This window comes from Genypterus blacodes, unplaced genomic scaffold (genome assembly GCF_046128005.1).
Source record: "Genypterus blacodes isolate CSIRO-AG114 ecotype Tasmania unplaced genomic scaffold, CSIRO-AGI_Gbla_v1 ptg000354l_1, whole genome shotgun sequence".
Taxonomy (NCBI): Eukaryota; Metazoa; Chordata; class Actinopteri; order Ophidiiformes; family Ophidiidae; genus Genypterus; species Genypterus blacodes.
The window spans coordinates 1,577-25,668 of NW_027467138.1; the positions used below are offsets into that span (position 1 = coordinate 1,577).

Sequence of the window (24,092 nt, forward strand, 5' to 3'; positions counted from 1 at the left end):
TCGCCCCCTGCAGCTCCAAACCACGGTGACATGTGGGGGGGGGGGGTCGATGAGGTCGTGGCTCAGGCGGTGACTCAGCAGCGAGCAAGACACAAAACAGCTTCTGCTTATTTCAGGAAGTGGGAGGAGTTTTGATCAAATAGTGGACAGGATAGCTGTCGCTCTGTCGCTCCGTCGCTCCGTCGCTCTGTATCTGTGGCTCCCTGACAACAACATCAATGAGGGGAAAACATAACATACATCTCCATCCCATCCCTTTGTTTCTATGGCAACACAGCAGAGGAGAGCGCCGCCGCCGGTGCCGCTGTTGAAATCCATCGCTCTCCCAGAGCCGAGCCCTGGGAGAGAAATGAGAGAAATGAGAGAGAGAGAGAGAGAGAGAGAGAGAGAGAGAGAGAGAGAGAGAGAGAGAGAGAGAGAGAGAGAGAGAGAGAGAGAGAGAGAGAGAGAGAGAGAGAGAGAGAGAGAGAGAGAGAGAGAGAGAGAGAGAGAGAGAGAGAGAGAGAGAGAGAGTCTCTATGGTAACCTCAGCTGGTTATCAGAAAATGTAAGCCTCTCCTCTGTTTGTCTCCTCTCCATCAAAATCACACATTTATCTCCTTTTGCACATTTACACTCCTCCCATCATGCTTACTTTGTTATTCACATGCAGGTGTGTGTGTGTGTGTCCACCTGAGCTTGAATAATGGACGGAATAACGGAAATGAGACATCTCGCCCAGAATCAATATTTGCAGTGGATGTTATCTGCAGTCAAAATCCTACAGTGTGTGTGTGTGTGTGTGTGTGCGGTGGTGAGGGAGGAACAGCATGTTTGTTCTTCAGCAGGGGGAGGAGCATGGAGGGGAGGAGCCTGGAGGGGAGGAGTCTGTTCCACAGCGAGATGGACGCAAATAAAGAGAAGCACCTGTCTGCTCCACTCTGCAGGGAGGGGGGGCTGTGTGTGTGTGTGTGTGTGTGTGTGTGTGAGGGGGGGAGGGTTGTCCATGTGACGCTCACGTGTGTTTGTGTTGTTTATCGCCGATAGAAGCAGTGCGGGAAGAGCAGCCTGTGTCTTCCTGTCCAGTAAAGGAAATGGAGGGCACAGTGAGGGTTAAATTTAGCCCTGAAGATGATCTACAGGCTCCCTGTCACTCCAGAACAACACCACAGCTCAGATCATTCTGAGTCTGTCTGTCTGTCCTGCTGTCTGTCCTCCTGTCCCCACACAGATCCATATGCAGCATCATGTAAACATGTGGTTGTCACTCATTGAGCTGCTGCCCTGTAGTGTTACTCGTCTGTGCGGTGCTGTAGCCTTCAGTCTTATTATCTATTTTGCTTTTGTTGTGGCGGGCAGAACTTCACATATTTCCAGAACGTTTCAATGAATGTTTCAGTTAAGGTGAGGGTTTGTTTGTTCAGATGTAAACTTCCTGACATCGCCATGACAGTTTGTCAGCAGATTGAGGCTCTGAAGCGTTTTTGAGGCTGAAAGTTGCTGGAAGCTCTGAAGCTCTGAAGTTCTGAAGCTCTGAAGCTCTGAAGCTCTCCTCATTCCTCCTCATTCCTCCTCTGTTCAGGCTGAGTCTGAGCGACTGTCCTCCAGCTTTTCTAAATAAAAGCTCCTCTGAAAAGAACACACAAGAAAAATGCAGCTAAATGGCAGAAAGCTGTGGCCTCTCATTAATGCTGAGCTCGCTCAGCCTCAGCCCTGACGTCAGCGCGGGCGTTTATGTGGAAACGCAGCAGAGCTCCCATCAGCAGGGACGGCCTGCTGATTCATTTACTGACAGAGACTCTGTGGACTTCAGACTTCACAGAAACACAAGCTTGGTTTCCTTGTGGCTTTTCTGGCCCTCGTTATTTCGATCTGTTTAGATTTCTCTCCCCTCCCCCGTTTCTCTCTAAAGACTCTTGTGTTCCTGCGTCCGGAAACTTGTGGTGATCTGTCAGCGTTTGTGTTCAGTCTGAGCCCAGCAGACAGGTCGCAGCCTGTTACTGCATCTGCTACCAGCTCACACAGCCGCGTGTGTGTGTGTGTGTGTGTGTGTGTGTGTGTGTGTGTGTGTGTGTGTGTGTGTGTGTGTGTGTGTGTGTGTGTGTGTGTGTGTGTGTGTGTGTGTGTGTGTGTGTGTGTGTGTGTGTGTGTGTGTGTGTGTGTGTGTGTGTGTGTGTGTTGGCTCACATTGTCCTTCCAGGTGATGTTTGTGTATTTGTGTGATTAATAGCTTTTGCTAGATTGATTTTCCACTTTGTTTCAACATTGAATAACTGTTGACTTGGCCCTGCATCAGATGTGTGTGTGCTGATAAAGGAGCCGTGTGTGTGTGTGTGTGTGTGTGTGTGTGTGTGTGTGTGTGTGTGACCTGCTGTGTGCTCAGGGCAGGTCGGCTCTGGATGTGTTTCCAGCTGACTGCCAGTGAACATAGCTGCTGTGTTTACACGTTGTGCCTGCACTGTAAACCTTAATGTCCTGCGTCTCTCTCTCTCTCTCTCTCTATGTCTCTCTCTCTCTATCTCTCTATCTCTCTCTCTCCTCAGCCCACCGGTTACATGGAGACCTCCCTGTCCTACAGCGCCATCGAGGACCTGCAGCTCCTCTCCTGGGACAACGCCCCAAAGTATTGCGTGCAGCTCAGCTTCCCAGGAGGCACCGTCCTGCTGCAGGTGTGGAGACACGGAGACACAGCTGTGCACACTGAGGGAAAAACGCCCCTCTGTCTTGACGCGTAAACATTACAGAGAGCCGAGTTCACTTCAGTACTTCTGTCTGATCAATACACTTATCAACTCATCCTATCAGCATCAAATGGTTCTGATTGATAAAAACCAGATGAGGAGGCGGTGCTGATGGGGCTTTGAGGAGATGTTCCCTCATGAGATGTTCCTCTCATGAGATGTTCCTCTCATGAGATGTTCCCTCATGAGATGTTCCCTCATGAGATGTTCCTCTCATGAGATGTTCCCTCATGAGATGTTCCTCTCATGAGATGTTCCTCTCATGAGATGTTCCCCTCATGAGATGTTCCCTCATGAGATGTTCCTCTCATGAGATGTTCCCTCATGAGATGTTCCCTCATGAGATGTTCCTCTCATGAGATGTTCCCTCATGAGATGTTCCCTCATGAGATGTTCCTCACATGAGATGTTCCCTCATGAAATGTTCCCTCATGAGATGTTCCTCTCATGAGATGTTCCCTCATGAGATGTTCCCTCATGAGATGTTCCTCTCATGAGATGTTCCCTCATGAGATGTTCCTCTCATGAGATGTTCCTCTCATGAGATGTTCCTCTCAAGAGATGTTCCCTCATGAGATGTTCCCTCATTGATGTAGTTCATTCATAGGAGCTCAGACAAAGAAGCTAACCCTTAGTCTGGTCATCATGAGATGTTAGTTTACCACAGTGACATAATGACGCTCTGACTGCACTTCCTGTTTGGACTTCAGCCTGAGTGGCAGCAGAAGCAGCACAGGTGCCTCTGATGATGAAGGGCGGCTCTTTGTGCGTAATGAGAGTCTTCACCCTGAGGTCGTCCAGCTGGAGCAGCAGGCTCATCAGCGGGGTTTAGATCAGATGACCTTTGGCTTCTTAACCCATCGTGAGAACCGGAGAGCCAGAATACTGAACTGGGAGTGGAGTGGCTGGTTAGAGGTCAGAGGTCGAGATGGACAGTCGAGTTGCAAATGAAACCAGTGAAGGAGTCAAGTGATGAGACGGAACACAGTGTGTGTGTGTGTGTGTGTGTGTGAGCTCATGACTGCTCTGTTAATAATGAACGATCTGATGAATGTTGATAAAAAGAGAGAAAGAAAGAAAATCTGCCACGTTTCTTTTTTAATAGAAACCCCTCAAATAAAAACAGAAAGTGTGGGCGGAGACAAGCAGAGGGGGCGTGGTTTCCTCCACATTGAGTCTGTGTTTGAAGGAGCTCCTCCCACCTGCAGTCGTCCCTCAGACGTATTCAGAGTGAAACCTGATGATGAAACCATGAAGACCGGCACACAAAGAAGAACTCACATCGCTATCTCCCTCCAAACAGAACAAACTGTACTGAACACACTGTTCCTCCTCCCCGAGCTGTAACATCCTCCATCTTCCTCTGAACACACACACACACACACTCTGCCCGTCTGTCCCACCTTACAGCTGTTTCACTCCGTTTGGTTGGCAATCGATTAATTTATTGTTAACGCACATTAGAGGAAGGCAGTAAAAAAAGAGAGCAAACACACACACACACACACACACACACACACGGGGAGCAGGTGTGTATGTGTGTGTGTGTGTGTGTGTAGACTTGCATTCTATTGCCTGAGATGATACTAACAAGCTGTTTGTCTCTCCCTCCTCCTCCCCCCCCTCTCTCCCTCCTCCTCCCCCCTCTCTCTCTCTCCCTCCTCCTCCCCCCCCCTCTCTCTCTCTCTCTCCCCCCCCCTCTCTCTCTCTCTCTCTCAGGCAGCGAACAGTTACCTAAGGGACCAGTGGTTTCACTCCCTGCAGTGGAAGGTAATGTTACTGTTTGTCATGAAGTATTAATTGATTTGTGTCCTGGTCTGTTTCCTCCCGCCCACTTTACCTCACACACACTCCAATATGTTCACACTCACGCTCACACTGTTCACACTTCACACACCTTTACTGGAATCTAAAGTGATGTTCTGAGATGTAAACAATAGGAGGAAGTGTGTGTGAGTCCACAGTGAGTTGTGTTAAAGGAGACGTTTGTGTTGTGGACACATTTAAAGCCGCACACAACGTCGCCCTGTGACTCTTCATAAACATTTCCTGTTTCTGTGTTTCGTCTTTTGAGTTTCCATTCATAACCAACCAGCGAGCAAAACGCCACCGCAGAGGAAGTGGTTAATTTTGACTCGGCTCTGAAATGGAGTTGAGTTTTGAGGAATGATGCACACTGTGTTAGCGTTACTAGCACCGGCGTCTTAACATGATTTCTTCACTGTGCCTCTTCCTCAAGCATTGGACCGTGACACCAAGGTGTGCATGTGACTGACTGAGCCTGGGCCCGTATGTAGGTCACATGTTCCCCTCTGTGTGTGACTTCAGAGGGTGTTGATGCAGGAGTGTGGCTCTGTGTCTCCTACAGAAAAAGATCTACAAGTACCGAAAGGTCCTGAACAACCCGAGCCGCTGGGACGTGGTGCTGAAGGAGATCAGAGCGCTGGTGGACATGGCACTGACCTCGCCGCTACAGGACGACTCCATCCACCAGGCGCCACTGCACATCATCTCCACCCTGCTGGCTGAGGTACGCACTCAGACACACACACACACACACACACACACAGGAACACACACGCTCACACACACGCACGCACACACAGCGCTTCTTGTTCTTCCCTAAACTCTGGTCTTCTTCCTTATTTCTCTTCCTCTCAGAACACAAACCTCAGTGCTCAGGATCATGAGAACATCATCGTGGTGAGTCTGAACTTCATGTTCCCGGTTATAAACCACTGTGTGTTGTCATGAAGCAGTTAATGAGTCACAGTCGTGTAGATGCAGCCTCCTGTCACCTTTCTGTCCTGGTTGTGACGCCGCTTTATGAGCCTCAGGTCTGCTTAGCATTGTTGCGGTCGATTCCCATCTGGTGTGTGTGTGTGTGCGTGTGTGTGTGTGTGCGTGTGTGCAGCTCACCTGGGCGCCACTGCGGCAAATAAGAGATAGGATGTGGAAAACAATTGTATTCATCCGTGTGTGTGTGTGTGTGTGTGTGTTTGCTCAGGCCATTGCTCCTCTCCTGGAAAACAACCACCCGCCGCCTGACCTGTGCGAGTTCTTCTGCAAGGTGAGCTTGTGTGTTTCCCAGGTGTTAGTTGGGTCCAAACAGGGCGGAGCTCCAGGTGTGAGCTGAATCATGAAGGGGCGGAGCTCCAGGTGTGAGCTGAATCATGAAGGGGCGGAGCTCCAGGTGTGAGCTGAATCATGAAGGGGCGGAGCTCCAGGTGTGAGCTGAATCATGAAGGGGCGGAGCCTCTTTGATAAGATTCACTTTAGACAAGTTTGAAGTGAAGTTCATTTGTGTCGCTGAAATACAGCAAAGAAGAAAGAAACCTTCAGAGAGGAGAGCAGCAGACACACCTGAGAGTGTACAGAGGGGTGGGGCCTTAGGGCTCTTTAGGGGAACTGGGGTTCTGGTTCGGTGTATTTTCCCTCTGAGGCGCTTCAGAGACGCCATGATGTCATGTATGTCACATGTATGTGGAGTAGAATCTGGAGTGAGTGTGTGTTTGATCAATCACCTGATCAGGTGAAGTTATCAAACTGTTTCCTCTTGGACCGTTCCCGTGTTTTGCAGCACTGTCGGGAGCGACCGAGGTCCAAGGTCGTGATTGAAGTGTTCACTCCTGTGGTCCAGAGAATCCTCAAACACAACATGGTGAGTTAGGCTGCACACATACCAATGACATCATTCAGGTGGGGTGGGGGGCCCAGGTGGGGTGGTGGGGGGCCCGGGTGGGGTGGTAGGGGGCCCGGGTGGGGTCGGGGCTCAGGTGGGGTGGTAGGGGGCCCGGGTGGGGTGGTAGGGGGCCCAGGTGGGGTGGTAGGGGGCCCGGGTGGGGTGGTAGGGGGCCCGGGTGGGGTGGTAGGGGGCCCGGGTGGGGTCGGGGCCCAGGTGGGGTGGTAGGGGGCCCAGGTGGGGTCGGGGCCCAGGTGGGGTGGTGGAGGTCCCGTGTAACTCTAACTCTCCCTCATGTGGCGTCCCTTTGGCAGGACTTTGGGAAGTGCCCTCGCCTGCGTCTCTTCACTCAGGAGTACATCCTGGCCCTCAATGAGCTGAATGCTGGGATGGAGGTGGTCAAGAAGTTCATCCACAGGTTAGTGATATCCAGAAGATCCAGGAGGACCAGGCCTCATTCACCCCAACCAGATCTTGTCCCCTTTGTAAGATCTAGTTTCTTTGGCCCTGCATGTCTCAGCAGCCTGGAACCACAGAGTAAAGGTGAAAGGTCACAGGATTAGGCTGTCTAAGGCAGCGGCCACATGTTTGTGTCAGACTGAACTTCTAACGTCCTGTAGCTCTTAGAGGAAGATCATGGCTCCGTCTGGGTCTGTAGGTGAAGAACATTCTCACAGTCAGGGAACTTGTTCTGTTGGCGATTTCTCTGAAAATCACACATCAGCACTTCAGTCACTTTACTGTGTGTGTGTGTGTGTGTGTGTGTGTGTGTGTGTGTGTGTTGCAGCATGCACGGGCCCACAGGTCAGTGCCCTCACCCACGGGTCCTCCCCAACCTGGTGGCTGTTTGTCTCGCTGCCATTTACTCCTGCTATGAGGACTTCATCAACAGGTCAGTCACACACACACACACACACACACACACACACACACACACACACACACACACACACACACACACACACACACACACACACACACACCAGCTGCATCTCATCTTTTCCCCCAACACACTTCAGTTTGCAAACTCTGGCCTTCTCCTCTTCTTCCTCCTCCCCCTCCTTCTCCTCTTCCTCCTGATCCCCCTCCCCCTCTTCTTCCTCCTCCTCCTCCTGATCCTCCTCCCCCTCTTCTTCCTCCTCCTCCTCCTCCCGATCCCCATCCTCTTGATCCTCCTCCTCCTCTTCCTCTTGATCCTCTCACTCCCTCTGCTCGTATCTTGTTTATCTGCAGACCATTTATCTGCTCTTATATTTGTTGTTTACAAAATGGCTCCCAGGTCGCAGCCTCGCCTCACTGGCCAGGTTTGAATGATAAGTCCTGAGCCCAGCGTAGAAACTCTCTTTAGTTCAATAACATTCTCCTCACATGTAGAAGGGGACATGTGAGAGAGGGGGGAGGGGGGGCAGAGGGGGCAGAGTGTGTAGAGTGTGTAGTTTGTCCATGTTGAGCCTTTAATGGTGGATATGAAACTCTGGGACCGACTCTTAAAACTTTCAAGCCAAAGTTGTGTGAGTGAGAGGTTTGTGTCTCATTGTGCCTCAGCCTGGGTGCAGCACAGTGAGGAGGAGGAGGAGGAGGAGGAGGAGTGAGGGGTCGGGCCTGAGCGCCTCTGTCTCTGTGTGTCTCTGAGGCCTTTGTGTTGACTGAACATGTCATGGCCGTGTTAACTCATTAACCTCCTCGGCCCTCAGAGAAAAACATTTCTCCGCAAAATTTTCCGAAGCTGTTGTGACACGAGGGAGACATCGCTGAGACACCGGCCCTCCAGACGCCACGTCTACGTCTCATCTGTCCCCTCTTCTGTTCCCTCCAAGTCTCTGCTTCATCTGTGGCCTTAGGGAATGACATCATCTCTGAGTTTACAGGGAAAAAACAATCAAAACAGGAAAGGAGAAGAGAAAGACTGAAGGAAGAAAGATAGAAAAGCATCAAACTTCTCCTGTAGCTACATGAACATGTGACCTATAAATAACTCCAACCTCCAGCCAATCAGAGCCCAGGCTCATTTACATACTGACAATACAGACCAACAACTAACTCCTTTGAAGAAACGGGAAACACTAAAGGTCTCTCTGTCTCTGTGTCTCTCCCCCTCTCTCTCCCTCTCTCTCTCTCTCTCTCTCTCTCTCTCTCTCCCTCTCTCTCTCTCTCTCTCTCCCCCTCTCTCTCTCTCCAGTCGTGATAACTCCCCCAGCCTGAAGGAGATCAGAAATGGCTGCCAGCAGCAGAATGACCGTAAACCCCCGATGCCGCTCCGCCTGCTGCGCCCCGAGCCGCCCACGCCGCCTCCCGCCATCATCCTCCCGCTCTCCACCAACCCTGGCCTTCCTCAGCCGCCTCCCCTGGCTTCCTCAAATCCCGCCCCCTCCATCCCCATCTCCTCCCCCACGCCGTCCCTCCCCCTCTCACCTCCTCCCTCTGTGGTCAACTCCAGCGAGATCCTGGTGGAGCTGGAGCGCAACAACAACACGGCCAACGCCAAGCGGAAGGCCGGCCCCGCAGGGGGCGACAGCGAGCCCAACCTGATCGACTGCCTGCTGGTCAGCCCGGCGGTCAACACTCTGTCCATCCAGCTGCCGGCGCAGGCCGACCGCGTGCTGGGCTGCTTCGCCCTCATCCTCAAGATGCTGTGAGTGTCACATGTGATACAAATGTGTTCAGAAAGGGGTTTCTTGTGACCTTTGACCCTCAACCCTCTGTATGTTGTCATGGAAAGTGGTGGGAAACAGTTTGAGCCCTTCGACGTGAAAGTCCAGCAGGCAGAGTTACGTGTGTGTGTGTGTGTGTGTGTGTGTGTGTGTGTGTGTCTGGACGACCTAAAAGAGACAGTCTGAAGTGTGTGTAACAAAGACGAGTTACTTAACAGAGCAACATGACGCTCCTACCTGCACTCTGCGTCATCCTCGCTCAGCTTCAGTTTCAGCTTCCCGTCTCTTTTTGTTCCCGGGCCGCTCTAACCCGACTCCACCCTCCTCTTCACGCCGTAACACTGACTCTCTCTCTCCATCTCGCCTTTCTCTTCCTTTCTTTCTGCCTGGCTCAGGTCCGACTACGACGACTGGAGGCCGGCACTGGCGAGTCTGCTGCAGCCGATCCCCTTCCCCAAAGAGTGAGTACACACACACACACACACACACACACACACGCCCCTCTGAGCGGGACCCTGACCCTGAACACAGTTAGCAGTTAGCAGACGAGTCAAGTTGACTGATAAACAACACATCGTCTGCACAAACACAAACAAACTCTTTGAAGCTTTGTTTAGTTTTGTCCTCCAGATTCTGTCCTCACTTGACCTTTTGACCTTCAACGTTTCCTTATCCGGTTATCCCCGCTGGCTGACCTTGTTTACTGTAAACTTCCTGCTGCATCAGAAACCAAATCCAGACTTAAACAATGAGTCTAAATCTAAATAAACTAATCTGAGGAGTTCGGCCTTTAAAACCTTCAGAGGTTGAATCTGCATCCGCAACCTTCATCCCTCCTCCAGTCCAGCCTGTGACCCCTGACCCCCGCCGCCTCTCCATTTCTGTAGCCTCTCTTGGCGCCGTGTCTCTGCGGCTCTGCGTGTTTGGATAGCAGGGCGCCGCGGGGGCCGGGCTGCTGACGTGGGTGAGCTGCCTCCTGGGGGGCGGCGGCTCTCCTCTCCTCTCCTCGGGGAGGCGGCTGTAATTGGCTAAATGAAGCCCCGAGGCCTGCTCTGTAATTGGCTGACTGGTTCAGAGGCTCATTAGCGCTGAATTGTCAGCGGCTTGTTGTTCCTCAGACTCACCTGCTGCTCACCTGCGCCACTGTTGCCAAGTCGATGACTTCAGTCGTCATTAGCAAAAGCAACAATACTCCCATTAAGCAGTGTGAGGTTATAATGAGCCACACACACACACACACACACACACACACGGACATGTTGACGTACAGAAACCTGATGAACACAGGACGTAAACATAAAGGAGGAAATGTAAAGAGGGCCTGAAATAAAGAGTTCAACCTGGCTGTGATGACAACGCACAGGTCATTACGACTTCATTTCATCTGCAACACAACACAACACAACACAACACTACTCAACACAACACAACACTACACTACACTACTCAACACAACACTACACTACACAACACTACACTACACTACACTACACTACACTACACTACTCAACACTACACAACACTACACTACACTGCACAACACTACACTACACTACACTACACTACTCAACACTACACTACACTACACTACACTACTCAACACTACACTACACAACACTACACTACACTACACTACTCAACACTACACAACACTACACTACACTACACTACACTACACTACTCAACACTACACTACACTACACAACACTACACTACACTACTCAACACTACACTACACTACTCAACACTACACTACACTACACTACACTACTCAACACTACACTACACTACACTACACTACTCAACACTACACTACACTACACTACACTACTCAACACTACACTACACTACACTACACTACTCAACACTACACTACACTACACTACACAACACTACACTACACTACTCAACACTACACTACACAACACTACACTACACTACACTACTCAACACTACACTACACTACACTACACTACTCAACACTACACTACACTACACTACTCAACACTACACTACACTACACTACACAACACTACACTACACTACTCAACACTACACTACACAACACTACACTACACTACACTACTCAACACTACACTACACTACACTACACTACTCAACACTACACTACACTACACTACTCAACACTACACTACACTACACTACACTACACAACACTACACTACTCAACACTACACTACACAACACTACACTACACTACACTACTCAACACTACACTACACAACACTACACTACACTACACTACTCAACACTACACTACACTACACTACACTACTCAACACTACACTACACTACACTACACAACCCAATACCATCATGTCATCACCAAAACATGTCAGACTGTAAGTGCTGCAGACGTACATGTATGATAAAAGATGGCTCTAACCTCACCTCTCTCTCTGTCTCTGTGTCTCTGTGTCTCTCTCTCTCTCTCTCTCCCTCTCTCTCTCTCCCTCTCTGTCTCTGTCTCTGTGTCTCTCTCTCTCCCTCTCTGTCTCTCTCTCCCTCTCTCCCTCTCTGTCTCTCTGTCTCTGTCTCTGTCTCTGTCTCTCTCTCCCTCTCTGTCTCTGTCTCTGTCTCTCTCTCTCTCTCTGTCTCTGTCTCTCTCTCTCTGTCTCTCTGTCTCTCTCTCCCTCTCTGTCTCTCTGTCTCTCTCTCTCTCTCTCTCTCTCTCTCCCTCTCTGTCTCTCTCTCTCTCTGTCTCTGTCTCTCTCTCTCTGTCTCTCTCTCTCTGTCTCTGTCTCTCTCTCTCTGTCTCTCTGTCTCTCTCTCCCTCTCTGTCTCTCTGTCTCTCTCTCTGTCTCTGTCTCTCTCTCTGTCTCTCTGTCTCTCTCTCTCTCTGTCTCTGTCTCTCTCTCTCTGTCTCTCTCTCTCTGTCTCTCTCTCTCTGCAGGGCCCTCGCTCATGCCAAATTCACAAAGTAAGTAACTCCTTCCTCTTCTCTCCTCTGTCTGCTCTGCTTCACATTCTGACAGAGCAAAGGTCTGACGTGTCCACTTGTGTTCAAACAGGGAGCTGAAGTATGTCATCCAGAGGTTTGCAGAGGACCCCAGACAGGAGGTGAGAGAGAGAGTGTGTGTGTGTGTGTGAGTGTGTGTGTGTGTGTGTGTGGTGGTTCCCGAAAATTCAAATTTTGAGGGACATTCCTCCAAAATGAGAAGAACTGAGTGGATCATGAACTCTGAGTTCTGTTGGACTCTGGAGGGTCAAAGACCAAACCCCTAACCTGCTGAGTGTTGAGATGAAGGACGTTTTCCCTCTGCGTTGTCTTCCAGGTTCATTCCTGTCTGCTCAGCGTGCGCTCAGGTAAAGACGGATGGTTCCAGCTCTACAGTCCAGGAGGCGTGGCCTGTGATGATGATGGAGAGCTGTTTGCTAGTATGGTGAGGAAACACACACACACACACACGGCTCTGATCAATAATACAGGACGAGCTGGACATGATGGATGTGTGACTGAGTGAAATGACTCCATCCTTCTTTATGTTCTTCACCTGATCTCAGTAGTAAGTAGGAGGAGTTACAGGTGACAGACTAATGCTCTCCTCCTCCTCTTCCTCTCTGTTTGACCTCCAGGTTCATATCTTAATGGGCTCCTGCTATAAGACCAAGAAGTTCCTCCTCTCTCTGGCTGAGAACAAGCTGGGCCCCTGCATGCTGCTGGCCCTGCGTGGGAACCAGACCATGGTGGAGGTATGGAGCTCCATCCTTACCTCTGGACCAATGATGGTTGATCGTTAATGGGGTGACAATGTTAGCCAATTTAGATCTTTGGTGCTTACTTGCACCTTCTGATGTTGTTGGGTTAAATGAGGAGACGTTCAGTCCAGTCCAGTCCAGTCCAGTCCAGTGTTCCTCTCATAGTTGTGCTCAGTCGGCCTGTCAGGGTCAGGAGACACAGAAAGGTCATTTATTATTTCTGGGTTTTGTGTGAATGTGTCAGTATCATGGTCAGCTCAAGCTAACGTGTGTGTGTGTGTGTGTGTGTGTGTGTGTGTGTTTCCAGATCTTGTGCCTGATGCTGGAGTACAACATCATTGAGAACAAAGACACCCAGCTGCAGATCATCTCCACCCTTGAGAGCACCCAGGTGGGCCTGCGCATGTACGAGCAGCTGTGTGACCGACAGAGAGAGCTCAAAGAACTGGTGAGTGACAGGAAGTACAGATACACTCAGGTTTAGTTTTGATTTGTAAATTCGACACCGCACCGTCTAACGGGTCAGACTGAAAGTATAGCACAAGTGTGTGTGTGTGTGTGTGCAAGTGTCCTATTGTTTTCACCCCAAACAGACAGACAGACAGACAGACAGACAGACAGACAGACAGACAGACAGACAGACAGACAGACAGACAGACAGACAGACACACACACACACACACACACACCCTCAGCCCAAAGTTAACGAGGCACTGGATACCGTCAACATCTCGGCCTCCATGGGCGCGGCGGTGTGACGTTTACAACTCTGGGCGGATTTAATCAGGATGAGATGAGTCCTGGCTGCGTGCGCTCACACTCACACACAGACATACACTCACTCACTCACTCACTCACTCACTCACTCACACATACACAGACACACACTCACTCACTCACTCACTCACACTCACACAGACACACACTCACTCACTTACTCACTCACTCACTCACTCACACACACACACTCACGCAGAGATGTGTGTTCTGTCAGATCAGGAGCGTTGTGACCACAGGGCGCTGGCTGGATGAGGAGGACTCATGAAGAGGACTCCTCATGCTGGTGACGTCCTGAGGTTCACACAGAGTTTGCAGTTGTCCTCATGTCCGTGCTGTGAACAATCACTCCACCTCTTCATGAGGTCCTCTGGTTGAGATCCTTGGAATGTGAGGGCTGCCGGGGGGGGAGGAGAGAAAAAAGTGGTCACCAGTTTTTCCTTCTGCATTTTTGTGTCCTGGGTGACGCACTGGGCATAATGAGGAACTGTTAGTGGATCATTCCAACTCAATGATGATGACAGAGGTCAAGAAAGCCCCAGACGTTCAGTGAACAGCTGAGCTCTGAACAAAGGAAACCCACAGGATGGCTCTGTGTCCTGGCTGCAGCGTGACATTCTATTGGCTGTTGATGCAGCGGTGAGAGAACAGAACGCACTGTCTTCAACCAACAAGGCCGAGCACACAATGACAGCTCCAACCTGCACATTCAAACACACATTCACAGGCCCGCACAGCAGCGCCACCCACAGGAGGACAGAAGAACATCTGAGGCTCACACGCCTGATCACAATCACACACACACACACGGCCTGTCACTCAGATAAAACTCACACACTTTGGTTTCTACTGATTTCCTTCGTTTTAACTTCTGAAACATGTCCTTCAGTATAATGGAGGTTTGACAGAGCGTTGGACAGAGCGGCTCACACACCAGAGCACAGCAGCTGATTGATAGAGTTACAGAGTGTTGTGTGCCTGTTTATGAAACTCTTTCTGTGACTGAAGCTGATTGGAAACATAGCTGCTGAGACGCCATCTAGTGGCTGAGCTTGAACCTGCAGCCCTGTGCTCAGACTCTGTCTCTGTTTCCCTCACAGCAAAGGAAAGGAGGCCCCACCCGCCTGACGCTGCCCTCCAAGTCCACTGTGAGTTTTGTTAATTACAAGTAAACTTTGTGACTTTCCTCCCTTATTCATTTCCTATAAATCCCATAAAACTGAAGATCTGAAGTAAGCCCCCTCTGAACCGGGAGGAGTGTTTACTTTGTATCAATCCCTTTGTAGATAGAAGTTAAGTAAGTAGGACTCACACACTGTGATTGGTTGAGTGAATATGTAACATTTCCTCTCATGGTTGTCAGGACGCCGACTTGGCCCGTCTGCTGAGTTCAGGCTCCTTCGGGAATTTAGAGAACCTGAGTCTGGCCTTCACCAACGTCACCAGTGCCTGTGCAGAGCAGCTCATCAAGCTGCCGTCACTCAAACAGCTCAACCTCTGGTCCACACAGGTACACACACACAAACACACAGATAAGGTCCAACCAATATCTGTGCTGCAACATTGACCTTTGACCTTCTTTGTCTGTCTGTCTCCAGTTTGGGGACGCAGGGTTGCGGTTGCTGTCGGAGCATCTGGCCTGCCTGCAGGTGCTGAACCTGTGTGAGACTCCGGTCACTGACGCCGGCCTGCTGGCTCTCAGCTGTAAGAACACACACACACGGAGACACACACACGCACACGCACGCGCACGCGCACACGCACGCACGCACGCACGCACGCACGCACGCACGCAGGCACGCACGCACGCACGCACGCACGCACACACACACACACACAAACACACACACACACACACACTCCCTCAGTTGTTGTCGTTGTCATGCTCCATTTCCAGAAGTTGGTTATCATCTTCTTCTTCTTCCTCATTGCAGCCATGAAGAGTTTGTGCAGCCTGAACATGAACAGCACCAAGCTCACAGCCGACACATACGAGGACCTTAAGGTAGGACCATGAGGACCACTCACTTAGCTGTCAATCATCTGCTTCTTGTCCAAGTTGGTTGTGTGAGTGTGTGAGTGTATGAGTGTGTGTGTGATCTGAACCTCTGTTTGTCTCCCTCCACAGGCTAAACTGCCCAACCTGAAAGACGTGGACGTTCGTTACACAGAGGCCTGGTGATCGATCACGCTCGCACACACACACACACACACACACACACACACACACACACACACACACACACACACACACACACACACACACACACACACACACACACACGACTGCACAGATACAAACACACTCAAGCACACATAAACTTCTGTGATGATGTCGTCTTCGTTGCTGCCTCGGTCCGACCCGGGACACGGTGCCAACGCCAGGAGCGACGCGGCGGCAGACGAGGAGCCGCCTTCATCTTCCTCATCAGCATCGCAGTCGTGACGGAGTCGCCGGGCGGGAACGCTCACAATCCCATTTTTCTAGAAACACGGACCTCCAGCCTTCACTCACGTCCGTCAGAGATTCCAAGGACCTCGTTTTTACACACAGGACACGCAGGGACGCTGCTCTGCCCACAGAGGGACAGAGGGACAGAGCGACCTGCTGCACCTACACACCGTCTTCTCTTCTTCTCTCCGTGTCTTCATCCTTTCATACGTGGCTCCTCCCCCCCGCCCTTCCTGAGATGAAGGCTGAATCAAATCCCGGTCACATTCCAACACTTACTGATATCTCTGCCCCCCCCCCCCCCCCTCCCCTGCTCTGATCCGTGGCGCCGCTCTCGACCCGGGCGTGGTTCCCCGTCCATATTTCCAGGAGGTGGGGGGTTAAACTGTGCCTGCTCCTCCTCCTCCTCCACCACGCGTTCACACTCTGGGAGAAGAGAGAAGAAGATGAAACCTTTTTATCCACTTGAATGAACATATTTTTCCAGACATCTGTGCTTTCATATACGGTGTGTTTATATATCCAGAGAAGAAGAAGTAATAAGCCCCGCTTTTAAAATCAGTTCAGGAGAAAAAGCAGCTGAGGTCAGCCGTAGTTTCCTCTCTTGTGTGTGTGGCGTCCCTGAGCTGGGACAGAGGGATGTAGCAGTAGTGTGGCGGTCTGGGACTGCTTCTATTTATAACCTCTGTCTGTCCGCCTCGTGACTGTGTCCGTCCCCTAGCAACCAAACGTCCCCCACACTTTTTTGCGATTAAAAAGCCAAGAGCGCCCGAGCAGGGCGTGAGCTGCGACAGAGCGGCGACAGAGCTGTGAGGCCTTCACCAGCAGAGGTTCCTGTAGAGTCCCCGTCCTCTGCTCTGTGTACAGGGACGCTCGCCAAACGTTTGGTTTCTCTGCTCAGGCCGGCGTTCACTCTGGTGCCCCGCCCCCCTCAGCCTCTCCAGAACCTCCCGCTCAGAGAAGACCAGGGTCGGCTTTAGTGCCCAGTTTCCTTTTTATCTGTCCAACCACCTGTTGAGTTTGTTATGGTTCTGCTGTATTTATATGATGCCATAATGGATGAGCAGCACAACAGAACAGCTGTGAGGGCGAAACATCGGGACGATCCTGAAGCCATGAAACTGCCCGTCTACATTCCTGCAACTGTTAGCTTATCACAAACATTTCACACCCTGTGCTGACTGACACACTGCAAGTGGCTATGTCTCTCTCTCTCTGCGTCTCTCTCTCTCTCTCTCTCTCTCTCTCTCTCTCTCTCTCTCTCTCTCTCTCTCTCTCCGTCTCTCTCTCTCTCTCTCTCTCTCTCTCTCTGTGGTTTAGTTTGACTTGTCTCGGCCCAAACCGGCGCCTTTATTCCCTTTTGCTTCCCTCCTCTTCTGTTATGTTTTGAGTTGCGGTTCAGACGCCGGGACAGAAGCAGAGTTGTGGGGACGACGTCCGTCCGCTGCGAGTGTGAACTCTGTGCTTTGTTTCCTATTTATTGGGTGCCATGACAGTTTTCTGGATGGCGTTGTAGACGTCGTTGTGAGCGGCCATCTTGGGTGTGGCTTTAGGACCTCGTGCTCTTTCATATCCTGTATGATGTACATACGAGTGTATATAGTCGTCTCCTCCTCTTTGATCCAGTTTTGAAGCCTCCCTCCTCTCCCGTCCGTGGCAGGTGGCGTTGCCTTCATCTTACCTGTGCGTGGTTCTGTTTCTCACACAAAGTGCACTGTAATCTAAGAAGTCCTCATGATGTGTTCAGTGGGTAATATCTTTAAAAAAAGTAGTTTCCATCTTCTTTGATTTGATGACTTTAATCCAGCGTTTGTCTTCTGTGTTCTGGCTGTTTCCTTGTTTCTTCATGTGTTCATCTGCATGTACATGTCGCTCACTCCTCTGATAGCTTCATTTTGTAATTTTTGCTTATTTGTTTTATAAAAGGTTTTGAAATATGATGAAGGGTCTGATCACTATCTGGTGGAGGTTAAGGACTGAAACAGAGAGATCCCTTCTTTCCTGTCGCTGTTCACTGATTGGTTGTTGCGAGGCGCCTCGAGCGATCCTATTGGCCGAGGCGGCCGGGGGAACAGTTCAGTCATTGACTTTAGGCCAATAACAACACTGATGCTTTTGCACTGAAACTGCTCCTTTCTGAGTTCTTTTTGTTGAAGTATTGAACATGTTAAGTGTCTCACCTTTCTGTGGATGGCGGTGGTGACTCCCCTGACGCCGCCTCATCAGAGGAGCAGACAGGAGGACTCTCCACTGCATCACTGCTGGACCATATTCACTCACCTTTGTTGATGCATATTTACATCCAGTTAGGATTTTGTAAACTGCAGCATTCTGGACACGTTTGGCGTTGACTCAGCAGGTCTGCAGCAGAAGAAGAAGAAGAATTAGCCCCTTGGATCCACAATGGTCCCTTCAAAGGCCTACAGACCTGCTGAGCTCAACCACAAACATCTCCACAATGCTTTCACTTGGACATGAATGAACTGAAAATCATGTGGTTTTGTAACAATTTGCTGGTGTTTTCACTTTAAGAAGGGATCCCTGACCCTTGCATCAAATCATGAACGCTCAATTCTGATTGGTTTAAAGAAGTGTGTGTGTGTTTTGGGGGGAGGGGGTTGCTGAGCAGAGACGCCTTCTTAGTTTTTGGTCACATCTGTTTCCTGTAGAGCTCAGTTTGCTTTGCTTTGGGTTGACCCTCCCGACCTGACTCCTCCTCTTCCAACTCATGCCACCTGTCTCTGATCTCTCTCTCTCTCTCTCTCTCTCTCTCTCTCTCTCTCTCTCTCTAAGTTGCCATCATGAAGCGGCTCTGAGATGTTTTTTTGTTTTTAATTCTAAACTTGTTAAGGATTTCTACCATTTTGAAGTCTTGTACTGCTGTTTGTGAGTCTTATAACGGTGAATGAAAGGAGCCGGGGCAGAAACGGTGGTGGCGCCGCCTGATGCTCACGCGCTCACAAATTTGGCAGACTGAAAAGGAAAAACTCCATTTCCCACAATTCCTTGTAGTAAACTCTTTGGCAGCTGGAGAAAGGGCGCTCTATGTTTCTCTCTCTCTTTTTCAGTCTTTTGCTGTGTTGATCTGCTTCTCCTGCTGGGTTGTTATTGCTGCTGCTGCTGCTCTGTGGCTGTCGTAATAAAGATACAAAAGATCTTCAACAGGAAAAATAACAACTATGATGTGAAATAATTTCAATCGAAAAATAAATTGTCTGTGAATATGTTTCAAGCGTGTGCTGCCTGCCTTCCCTTCCTCCTTCTTGGATCACACACACACACACACACACACATTACATTACGATCATTTGGCAGACGCTTTTATCCAAAGCACCCTCCGGTTACCAAGCGGAAGCACTACCCACTGACTCCTCTCTCTCTCGCGCGCGCACACGCACACACACACACACACACACACACACACACACACACACACACACACACACACACACACACACACACACACACACACACACACACACACACACACACACACACACACACACACACACACACACACACACACACACACATAGAGGAACAGATTCCAGAGCTTTGAAGGCCCACAGGTGCAGAATGTTGATAAAGCACACATACGGATCTGTCTGCCCTCTAGCGGGGACACAGCCTAACTACAGCCTCCTTCCTCATTCACAGCAGCTCACTGAGACACCCTGGCGTGCTAAGTTTATGACATCAGGAAGATCAAAAGTGTAATGTCAGAAGTGGGATTCGAACCCACGCCTCCAGGGGAGACTGCGACCTGAACGCAGCGCCTTAGACCGCTCGGCCATCCTGACTGTTCTATTGCACAATAGACGGGTAGAAATGCGTAAATACTGAACACATTCTGCTAGAAACCGAACTTGATCAAAGGGCGGATTACAGTGAGCAGTTTACTTAACCATCACATCCAAAACCTCACGCCACAAATACAGCTTCAAGGCCAAATGTTCTGATTGTATGGTCTTCCACTGACAGAACAATTGGTACTTACACATATGTGAAAACTTACTTGGCAGTAATGCTTCTGTTTATCAATTAATGTTGAAGAACAACATGACTTCTAGTTCCGGAAGTGCGAAACACAAAACTCTGCTGTCAGAAGTGGGATTCGAACCCACGCCTCCAGAGGAGACTGCGACCTGAACGCAGCGCCTTAGACCGCTCGGCCATCCTGACACATTCCGTACGTTAGACCCCGCTCTTTCTGTGTCTCTCTGTCTCTCTCTCACTTAATAAGACAGTTCCTTATTCTATCCTCAAGAGGGCGCATGTTAACTATGACACCACCTGCTGCGGAAGTAAAAGTTAATTGTAGAGTAAGATTAAGGGGGCGGAGTCATTGATCCTAAAATGAGCAGAGAAACAACAAACCCGGTGAGTGACACTAGCTTAGCCCCCATATTAGCTACATATTAGCCCCCGTATTAGATACTTTAACGATTTGTGCTAAAACTAAAAACCAACTAGGAGGTCATTTAGTTTTAATTGTGTAGCTCACTGCATATATCTGGAGGTAGTATTTATGTGTTATCATGTTGTTGTGGTTCAGACTCTTACCTGTGCTGAAACCCGCTGAATGCTGCTGTGGATGTGGTGTTAAGATTTGATAAGTGTACTCGTCGCTGTCTGGTTGAATACTTCTCTTTTTGGATGAAGACATCAAACGGCTCGTGTCGCTTTCGCGTTTCGTAAATGAACACAACGGCGCCGCTCGAGCGCCGCTTGCTCCTCTGCGCGTGCGCGTAGGTGTGAGCTGCCTGCCTGTCTCTGAAGTGCGCATGCGCGGCCGTACAGACACGCGGGGAGAGATGACGTCGTTTGACTGACAGCGTGGCTGAAGACGCGTCTGCACACTCAAGGTAAATTGGCCAACGCAAAGCTAACTAGCTAGCTGCTAACTGAGATGTGACGCAGTAACGTTAGGCTGCATATCCCCGGTGATGACGTTATCTCTTACTTTGGATCTATGACGTGTCACCGTGGGTGAGGGACGCGTTTAGGGACTGCTGTTGTTTAGCTTTGCTGCCTATTCTAGGTTAATTATCTAGAAATAAATGAAGAACTATAAACTCATATGATGGATTAATATCAAAAGTTTGGACGTATGTATCATGATCTGTTTAGAATGAATGGCAGCAAACACGCTAAAGCCCATAAATTCGTGCAACCAATGAGGCTCAGGATCAACAAGTGAAGTGTTTGGTTCTTACTCCCTCCTGTGTTTTGTTCTGTAGGGTCAGGATCTGATGAGTCCAGGTCTGGGGTTTCCTCCAGCAGACCAGCTACCTTTAAATACGACTTCTGTATATTTTGTCACAGTAAGTGTGTAAATATTTAGTGTAAATTGAAGTTATTTGTATCATTGTTTGAGTTTGTTTTAAGGTTGAAGGATGAAGCCTCTTTGCAGACGGTGACACAGTTTCAAACAGGAAACTTTGTTGCGTTTCCGTTTCATTTCTTTCTCTAGAATTCTGTGTTAACATCAATTTGGTTGTTGTTAGCACTATAACACCTGAAAGAAGTCATAAAGAAGTGAAATCATTATATTCAATCCTATAATGTGTGTAAATATTTTGGGAAAAGTGTACAACCCTGCAAGATGATGAAGAAGTGTGTTCTCACACATTTCAATGGAGAAGATATTCAATTGAAGAAAGGTATTGCAAAAGAAACTGACAATTAAATGATTTAATCTGCCATATGCAGGTTTGTTTGTATGTTGGGTCCACATTCTGAGTGAAGCCTGCAAAGGGAAGAAACGGTCAGAGGAAGCATTGAAAGTCTCTATTTATGTATTGATTTTGCATCGTGTGAATATTCAAGAATCTGTACCTCTGTAATAAATTGTAAGAAAATCACACGCCTGTGTTCCATTCACATCAGAGCATTTCAGTCAAAGAGAAAAGCTGCAGCCTGTTGATTGAAGATGTCAAACTAATCTGAAGAGTTCAAATGTTTAAACGTTATTCATACAACAAGTTTCCAAACAACGGTTCAATTTTGTTTTCATGTTATTGATCCGAGCCAGCGATGCTCAAACATTTCCCTCTGTAAACATCTTATAAGCTCCATTTGTATTTACTTTTCAATAAACTCAGGAAAGATGCACACTTTATGGAACTAAATGTCTCCAACTTGTGTTTTTTCAGGGCGCATTTTCAACGATAATTATTATTAAAACGACAGGTTTGAGTAATGGACACAAATTAATAAATAATGAACCGAACTTTGCGCTGTTTGACTTACGAACCAGCTCAAACTCTCCGGCCTCATCTTATTGAAGCGCCGAAGGAAGCGGAGAGACGAGACGGACTGAACTGTCTTGGTTGCCAGATTAGCGAGATTCCCGTATAGTTTTCTGTTCTCGATCTTATGCAAACATCCCACACTGAAAAACAAACCTGGCAACCCCAGGATGTTGCGCTTCCATGACGGCATTCGTCGCCTCATCAAAGCGCCGCAGATGGCGCATCTCAGCTGATGAAGTCAAATTGATGTAATGTGAAGTTTCCTGTTCATAAGGCACAGCTTCCCAAAGTGTCTTCATCTTATGAGCATCGCTTTAGAAAAATGGAACCTAAACCTCTGGACTCCATGGACGTGGATACTAAGGTGAGGGCTTACATTAGGAGTGTACAGTACCAGATGAAGTGTAAGCTGGGTGACATTGAGGCACAGCTGTGTCACAGCACCACAGCAGAGGCTGCACAACTGAACAACCAGAAGGAGAGACTGAGGGCAGCTTTGGAGAGTCTGCAGCTACAGACGGGAGAATCCAACAGGCAGCAAGCGGACAAGGAGGTCTCTGATCTCAAAGCCAAGCTGGAGGCAGCTCAGTCCAGAGAGGCTGAGTTTGCTTCTGAGCTCGCTGCTGCAAAGACAAATGCTGTGAAGCTCAGGGAAAAACTGGGTCTTTCAGAGAGGACGAATGAAGACCTCATACTTCAGGTTAATGATGGTTTGAACAGATTGGCCCAAGCAGAGACCACCAATGGGAAGCTCAAGGTCAAACTAGAGCAGCAGGACAACAAGCCTGCTGCAGGTGTGAAGATAAGAGACTGGTGGACACAGACACCGCAGATGAAAGAAAATGGATTTCAGAGCAGCAGCATTACTGACAAGACTTCTTACCATCCAGGGGTTGCAGAGAACAAGATTGCAGACCTCGTACTTCAGGTATATGACGGTTGGAACAGATTTTCCCATGCAGAGACCACCAACTGGAACCTCTGTGCCCAGCTACAGCAGCAGCAGAACAGCAGGCCTGCTGCAGGTGGGAGGACAACAGCTCAGTGTGCTGAGGCTTCTCACACTGAGGAAACTGAATCGCAGAAAAGCCGCATTATTGGAAAGCTGCAGAAGGATCTGGAGGAGCCTCGTTACATGGCGGCCCATACCTCCCATGAACTAGGTCTGGCTCTTAAGTGTGGTGCGGATGCAAACAGGTCAGTCGAGAAGGTCACTGTGAAGCTTAAGGAGTCGAACACAACACTGAGGTTAGCCCAAGATCTCCATTATACAATGACGAGTGCTGGCAGTGAAAGGACTGAACTGGCCATAAAATCGAATGTGGCTGAGTCGGCCATCAAACTTTTGAGACAGCAGCTGGAGGAAGCAAACAAAAAGACTGTGGAGGAGGTAAAGGAAACTCACATTCTTTGCACACAGGCTTCCCAGACTGAAGAAACTGAATCTCAGAAGAGCAACTTTGTTGAAAAGCTGCATCAGGATGGAGAGGAGGTTTGCTGCAAGGAAGCTCAGACTCACAAATTGGGTCTTAATCTTAAATGCCCTGCAGATGGAGAAACATCACCTGAGGAGACCACTGTGACGCTGGAGGAGGCTTACAGAAAAGCCTGGTTAGCCCAGGATTTCAATTGTACGATGTTGACGGCGGCCAGCGAGAGGAATGAATTGGCTACAAAACTGAATGAGGCTGAGGGGTCCATCACACTTTTCAAACCTTACATGGATGAGTTAACGAGGCAGTTAGAGCAGGTCAGCACCAAGACTGCAAGGGAAGACGAGAAAACTCCGGTTCTCCGCTCGCAGGCTTACAGGGCTGAGCAGACAGACCTTGCTCC

The 24,092-nt window shown here is 49.4% G+C and overlaps 1 protein-coding gene and 2 non-coding genes across 3 annotated transcripts; 1 reads left to right on the plus strand and 2 right to left on the minus strand.

Annotated features, from left to right (window-relative positions):
- The first annotated feature begins 2,465 nt into the window (after positions 1-2,465).
- Positions 2,466-19,228, plus strand: cmip (c-Maf inducing protein). The gene is made up of 20 exons (XM_076138235.1): positions 2,466-2,648; positions 4,440-4,490; positions 5,089-5,250; positions 5,382-5,423; positions 5,728-5,790; positions 6,301-6,381; positions 6,717-6,820; positions 7,190-7,294; positions 8,582-9,034; positions 9,449-9,514; positions 11,968-11,994; positions 12,086-12,134; positions 12,350-12,457; positions 12,651-12,767; positions 13,081-13,221; positions 14,651-14,698; positions 14,914-15,060; positions 15,149-15,254; positions 15,485-15,555; positions 15,679-19,228. The coding sequence occupies exons 1-20, from the start codon at positions 2,481-2,483 to the stop codon at positions 15,730-15,732; spliced, it is 2,163 nt and encodes a 720-aa protein (XP_075994350.1). The 5' UTR covers positions 2,466-2,480; the 3' UTR covers positions 15,733-19,228.
- A 491-nt stretch (positions 19,229-19,719) lies between these two features.
- Positions 19,720-19,802, minus strand: trnal-cag (transfer RNA leucine (anticodon CAG)). The gene has a single exon. It is a non-coding gene; the product is annotated as a tRNA-Leu (tRNA).
- A 299-nt stretch (positions 19,803-20,101) lies between these two features.
- Positions 20,102-20,184, minus strand: trnal-cag (transfer RNA leucine (anticodon CAG)). The gene has a single exon. It is a non-coding gene; the product is annotated as a tRNA-Leu (tRNA).
- Positions 20,185-24,092: the final 3,908 nt, after the last annotated feature.